Here is a 7,119-nt window from a genome sequence, read left to right on the forward strand (position 1 = left end):
CAGCTGTCCTCCTGTGCCCCGTCACGCAATACAGAAATGAAACATGCTTTAACTTTTCGGACAAGTTGCAGCAAACAAGCAGAAACCAATTGGAACTAAAAATGGAAGGATTGGCTTCAGTTGTGTATGCCATTTCTCTCTCCATCCACAAGAATGGGGACGAGGCGGTGTTCACATAGAGCATAAATGATTTTGATTCTTGGCCTGTGCCCTTTCTGTCTTTCCTTGTTCGGTCAGACTGGAACAGGAAAGATGAACCTTGATGGGGGTTGCCCTTCCTTTGTGTTTTTCCGATAAAGGTGAATCCATGTATCAGCAGTCCATGTATTTTTTTTAAACTTAAGAGTTTTAGCAAGCAAGTGAAAGGATGTAGTATAAAATCTTAGGACCTTCTTTAAAAGGACTGGAGGATGGTAGTGCCTTTTGAAGAGCATGTCCATTTTGATACCTTGTAGTGGTTTTGTAATCCGTTTTAATTGTGAGCAGTGACTTAGTAGTTCTCTTTCCCGTTTTAGGCACTTACAGACTGAGATACGCACCTCCCCCTCCCCCTTCCAATGATACCTTGGATTCTGCAGACTGAAACAAGTAAACATTGCCTACTTAAACTGAAGCTTGGGAAATCGGGGGAAGGTGTGTGTGGGAGCGGGGGGGGTCGGTCTTGTGTTTTGGGACATTCCCGGTTTTATATTCTTTTGGAGTTTTTCATTGCTTTTGCACCTCTGTTCCATACAAAAGAAAAAAGCTGAGTCCCTGGTCTCCTCCTGGTTCTACAAAAGGCTTGCGTAATGCATGTAATTCAAACACACGGCCAAACAATCAGAAAGAGCATTCGAACCATGCTTTTGCACTGAAGACTTGAGACATGTGCAATGTTTACTGCATTTTTTAGAAAAAAAAGTCCTCTGACCTCTGAGATCACTGGTAGAGCAGCCATATGGTGAAAGAAGAAGCTTGGTCATGTTCCCCACCACAATCTTCTTCCCTCCCTCCCTCCCTCTTCTCCTTATGCTGCTGTTTTGTTTTCTCCCCCTGTTTGTCCACGTGAATTTGCTGGACTTGCATGAGTGTTTAGCAGTTCATACAGACCCTGCCCGTACTCAAATTAATGCTCATGAATTGAGGGGAGATGTTCAAGCGCCCTGTCAGGAGAGTCCAAAGGAACACACAATACTGTACGTGTACTGTATCTGTTAATAATACATATACACAGCTCTTGAGAGTCCCAAATACATGAAAACGCATAGAGCAGGAAGGGGCTGAAACTGTGTGGACTGGAACAGATTCAGAAAAATGAACGCGCGTAAATTGACAGATCTTTCTTCCGTTGTAGCCTGTATGTTCAGCATCAAAGGTGAAAACAAAACCTGGTATGAATGTTGTACTCAGTGTGTTTGCATTTGTAATGAAAGTTGACAGCATTTTTTTCCTTTTTTAAAGCTATTCTACATCGTGTCAACTCAGAATGAACATTACTTGATTGAATATTTTTTTCCTAAACTATTACAGTGTTGCATTGTACTTAGAATGTAAATGTTTTATTTCAAACTGAACAAAAGCTATGGTTTTCTACAAAATAGTCAGGTATTAGTATTAGAACCTGTCTACCAAATAGCAAAGTCACTATTTTATAACAATTTACCACTATGCGTAATTACGGTATAATGTGAAAGACTGAAATGAGTGTTCAGATGGTATTAATCATGTCAGTATCATGAGTAAGTAAGTTTAATGCTGCTGTATTTTTTATTTTATTTTTAAAAGCCAATATATGTACTAAATTGCTTCCAGGTAATATTTGATTTCCTAAAGTGCACTGAGGTTATCTGGAAGATGAGTGTATTTTTTGACTGCTGCATTCAACACCGATGAACAACTACCACTGTATATCCATAGGGTTTGGCATTCCTCACAGTTCATGGCAGAGATGTTTTTTCTTAAAATCAGACCTGTTGTCGGTAGAGGGATGAAAGAAAATCAGTCTTTGGTTCAGTCATCTGATAAATCGCTAAACAGACAAAAAACTTGAAGAAAAAAAAAGCTTGATTACTACATTTCTTCATAGGTAGCATTTATATTTATAGCACCAGTGTACATTTTGAAACTTTTTTCTTGGAGGGGGGGATGGGGAGGGAGGTAGATGAAAGCTTTAATTTAAAAAAAATCTAAAAAAAAAAAGTTTAAGTAGTAAATGAAAAATTATTTTGATTAAAATTTTTATTTGATCTGGGTATTTTTGGACCACTTGAAATGAATGAACTGCGTTTGAGTTGAAGTGAGGGTGTTAAACCACCAATGGACTTGTATTGTGAATTACCTGCCAGTTGTACTTTATGGAACTTATTTTATGATTTAAAATACTGTACTGTAAATAGGAGGTATGTTACCTTCTCTTTATTTGTATGTTTACCATATACTTTGATATTTGAAATGTACTGGAAAGGTCACTTATATTTCTAGAAGAGATTGGATTTTATGCAACCTTTTTCCTTGAATTAACAGCAATAAAAAAAAGGAAAAAAAAAACATTTCCTGTGTTCAAGTACTGTCCTTGGTCACTGAGAACAATGCAGTAAGTGGTGATGCTCTGCTCTGGGTGTAGGGATGGGATTGTGGAACCTCTTGCCAAGCTACCATTTTGTTTAGAATCGGTCACTTTTAAGACGAAGCTGAGATTATTTGGCTCCAGGTCAGTCCTGTGTCTGAAGCCAGGACACTGTCTCTTGATTTAAACTTCTTTAAGATGGTTAGATGGATCTCTTGGGAGAAAGAGGATGACCTTGCGTGACAGTCCCAGGACTTTGACCTAGCCTCTTTCAGAACAGTTAAGCCTTTTTTATATTATGATGATTCCTGGATTTGGGCTAAAACCCAGTTGAAACACACTTTTTTTGAGTGCAGTGTAAAGAATATGTGTGCTAAGGATGTAGTAACTGGAAAGTGAGATCTTTCTTCTGTTTGCTAAACTGGGTGGAAGGACAACAGGAGTTGCCAGGAGTAGGGAAGAAGCTTAGAAGCATGCAAGTTACAGCTCAGGTGTCTGATACGAACGTAGTACCTGACTGTACTCAGGCAGTGCTGAGAAAGAGAAGGACACTAACTACTCTGTCACCTTGCTTTACTGTATAGGTAGCGCTTCTAACTCCTGCTGCTTAGCAGCAGCTTATCTACAGAGCTGAGGGCTTTATCTCGGGTCTTTATCCCAGCTGACTCCCAGAGTTTCTCACTTCCTGTGAAACCAACAAAGGTGATGGGAGGGCTCAGAGTTACCAATGAGCCCAACCTCTTAGGCAACTCCCACAGTAATGGGGCGTATTGAACCCTGGTGTCATGCAGACATCCTTACACAGCATTCATTTCTGCAAGTGCCTGGCGTCCTCTACCTGGACACCAGGGAGTGCACACATGTGTCCAAGGAACTGGTGAACTACTGTATTACCCTGAAAATGCACTCTACTTACCATGCCATCCAAGCTGCTGATACTCTTGTTTGCCTTCATGCTGCGAGCAACCCTGACTTTAATAGATCCTGGTTGGATCTATCAATTCGAAAGTCTAAAAGTGCATACCCTCTGGCACAGCAAGTGGTATAAAAAACCTCATCCTACTGATGCTGCCTTGCCTGGAAACTTCACAGTGCCCACACCTAGCCATCCTCTTCGGCAGCAGCACTACCACCTGGGCTATGGGGTCTGGCTACAGCTGCAGTTCAAGGGATTCTCTTTCCCACCGAGTGGTTTGAAAACTGTTGAACACCCTAAAGATAAATGAGAAAATCCCACTGGCTTGTGCGCCCGAGCAGCTACCTGAACTGTTCATGAGTGACTTCCAGGTACTGTGCTGCTGCAGGTGGAAGCCTGTTCATACAAACCATTTGGTTCCTAAAGCTGGAAGAAAAAAGAAACGATGAGGAAAGCATGGACAGGCTTGGAAAGATGAGAGCATAAGGGAGTGCGATGATGCACACTGCTTGCCTGGGAGTGAACAGATGGCTTCATGTTCCCAGCTAAGCAACCTGAGGATGGCAGTGATGGCCTAAAGCCTAGGTTTTGACTTAGCTGATACTACTGGGGAAGTGAAGGAAGAGAGGGCTATGTGTCGTGCCAAGGCAGAGGGAAAGTGAAAAGTGCAGAAAGGTACACAGAGAACTGTGAAGCTCAACCAGTGCCAAGCTACCTTAGCTGTCAAGAGGTGACAAATCTCAGTACCATTGTAATTTGTTTGGTTTGCTCATGGCTGTCTCCAGAGGTGTGTTGACCCCAGCCTCCTGCAGCTGCTCTGATGAAGTAAGGTTGCCTAAATTCTGCACATACAAAAAAAGCAGCTTTGGACAATAGTGCTTCCTGCTCTATTGGCTGGTGGCTACAGCTGCTACAATCAGGCATGATAGATCTAAAGGGTATGTGGATTGCACTTGTGCTTGGGAGGAAGAAGCACAAGTCCTAAATGCACAGCCACGAGTTTATACTGGGGCTTGAGTGCTGTCTCAGCTACTAACCTACCATTCTTGTGCTCCTCTAACAAGGGAGGAAGGAAAAGCACATCTCAAAGCTTTGCTGCAGGGAGAGCATGCTGCTGCTCCAGCTGTGGCTGTTGTATGCCTCAGCTGCTAATTGGGACAGAGAAACAGGGTTTCAGTTTTGATCCAGCCCTTGAGCTAACAGCGGCAGACAGTTGTGTTCCTGAGCTCAATTAAGCTGTACTTTGGAGCAGATCAGAGTTCAGAATGTATGAACAGCTGCATTTCGTCCGGCTGAAAATACACCGGTGCCTGCATCCTGTCTCCTAACCATCAGTGGCAGATAGATAGTTCAGAAGAAAGTACTTGCAATACAAAAAAGAGAAAGACAAGTGGTAACTAATTATTGCACACAGGTTGCCTAGCAAAATGAAACGTCTCCCGAGTTCATCTTCACAATAGGTGGCAGCATAACTCTACCACTGGAATTCACGGGAGCTGCTGAGGCACTGCGGAAGGTGCTTCAGTTTAATTTGGTTTTAACATCTTCAGGCCGTCTAAGTAAGCTTACCTGGGGGACTTCTTTGACTTGCAATTTTGGAACGTTAGTTTCTGTAGGGTTTTATGTATTTTCTCACACGAACATCATACTACTTGTCTCTCACCAAAAAAAAAGCGCACCCTAAATGCATACCTGAAGTATTAACTACCTGGAGAAATACATATCTAAAGTATTAACTACCTAGAGCTAAAATAGCCCAGGTCCACAAGGAACACTGAAGACCCAGAGGATTGCAGGCACATGTGAAAGCTGTGTCTTAAGAACTACTGAGCATTAAAATGGTTCAAGGTACTTGTTTTCCTACAGTGAAGAATGCTTTCTGAGGACCATACAGCTTTTTCTGCAAACTGGAATAATTCCTCAGGGAGTCTGGCTATCTTTCCCGATAATGAAGCGTCTTATTTGTCTCTCTCTAGTTAGTCTGAAGGTCCACAGATCAGATATTTATCTGGGTTATCTCATGCTCAGGAACATGTTGCCCAAGAGACGGAACATAATAAAACCATTATTTCTAATATCAACACATGCTCCCTGACTAGTGCAAAGGGTCACTGTTGTATGAATGGGTCAATAAAACAATGTACAAAAGCACAGGCTGAAAAAAAAGTGCTGAACTTGGTAAGGACAGCATAGCTCTCTCTTAACCATTAGTGCATTCTTGATAGAACTCTTCTCTCTGATGCAAGATGACCAATGTTTTACTGACTTCTAAAGTATGTTTTTTTCCTGCGACAGAGGATGTTGGTGATTGATAAAAAGTTAACTCCTACTGATGCTCATTGGTGCGACTAAGGAAAGAGAGGGATTGTTGCTTAAAAAACCTACTTGCCATTGAAGTTTGGTGTCAAAGTACTGGTTAGGACTTCTTAGAAAAAAAACAGTATTATATATAATAAAATATTACATTAACATAGTCTTATTTTACATAATGTATAGCTTGAGAGTTGAAACCATGGCAATTCCAACAGCTTCAGATTATTTTCCTGTTCTGACTGAAAGTAAGTTTTGAAACCGATGGCATGTTGAGATAGAGTAGTCAATATAACATATAAAAGTAATTGTGTTGCTATCAAAATGCTCTTTTCCTTTTGTTTTTAATGTTTTGTTGCAGGATATGCACACGCCCCAGCAAAAGAGTGGACAGCTTAGCAGTGGCAAGACTTCTGGATGAAAACATCATAGGACTTTAATTTCTCCTTAAAGACCAGATTGGCTCTGAGGTGCATGTCGACCAGGACGTAGGTATTTCACTGTGAGCGTGTAATCCTGGCCTCTCTCAACACCTGAAATAAAAATTGCCGATGAAAAGATCAGTAACGTGTGAGGAGGGAGGGGGAAAGGAACAGCAACACTAAAAAAATGCCAGCAGGCACTGGGGTGTGCTTGAGGTGAGACAATTTTCACCCATCGCTCGATTTCGTACCGCAGCTCACACCCATTTCATAGCAAAGAACCTCACAAAGCAACTGCATCTATTTGGTACAAAACCGGCTGAATTCTGTGTTTCACCAGAGTGCAGCTGACCGTATCCAATGCATAACAGAGAACATGGACATGGGTGCTTCCAGCAACCTGCACAAAGTTATGTGGATTTGGAACGGGCCATAAGAATACGTTTAAAATCTTACGGTGTGCATAATTTTTGCAGTTACACAGAGTTGTCAGGTAGCTAACATGTCCTTTGGAGTGTTGTTTTCATTTGATTTGTTTTCTGTCTTTATCTCTTTGCTTTTTTTTTAATGTATCTTGCTTTTGCCCTGATTAACCCTTTAACCATGCACATGATGGAGAGCCATTTGAAATGCCTTAATCCAGAGTATGCAAACCTTCAAACAATAGTATTGGAAACTTGCTAATGCAAAGCAAAACAACCTGTGCAAGGGGGTAACTATTTCAGCATGAGCCTGTGCCAGTACCTGTCCTTGCAAAGGCAGCTAAATAGGGACTGGGACTTCACATTGCACTTTGAAACATCACATTTTAATTCCTTCCTAAAGAAGGTTCTCTCTTTTCTAGCATGTTCTTTGGTGGAGGAGGCAAACCATGGGTTGTTAATATAGACGTAGGCAGGAAAAGAAATGTGCTTGGCTATTCTGCA

At 41.5% G+C, this 7,119-nt stretch overlaps 1 protein-coding gene across 8 annotated transcripts in view; it reads left to right on the forward strand.

Moving 5' to 3' along the window:
• ZCCHC2 (zinc finger CCHC-type containing 2) overlaps positions 1-6,334 on the forward strand; it is a 45,324-nt gene extending 38,990 nt beyond the window's left edge. For 6 of the 8 annotated variants that reach the window (XM_062617727.1, XM_062617730.1, XM_062617729.1 and 3 more), the window contains one exon: positions 516-1,785. In XM_062617727.1, the coding sequence (XP_062473711.1) occupies positions 516-583 (68 nt within the window). In that variant the 3' untranslated portion in view covers positions 584-1,785. Of the gene's footprint in view, positions 1-515; positions 1,786-6,132 lie in introns of those variants that run through there. The other 2 variants (XR_009964591.1, XM_062617728.1) reach the window with 2 other exon arrangements.
• The last annotated feature ends 785 nt before the right edge of the window (positions 6,335-7,119 follow it).

This window comes from Pezoporus occidentalis, unplaced genomic scaffold (assembly GCF_034315485.1).
Source record: "Pezoporus occidentalis ecotype Australia unplaced genomic scaffold, CSIRO_AGI_Poc_V1 ctg2, whole genome shotgun sequence".
Classification (NCBI taxonomy): Eukaryota; Metazoa; Chordata; class Aves; order Psittaciformes; family Psittacidae; genus Pezoporus; species Pezoporus occidentalis.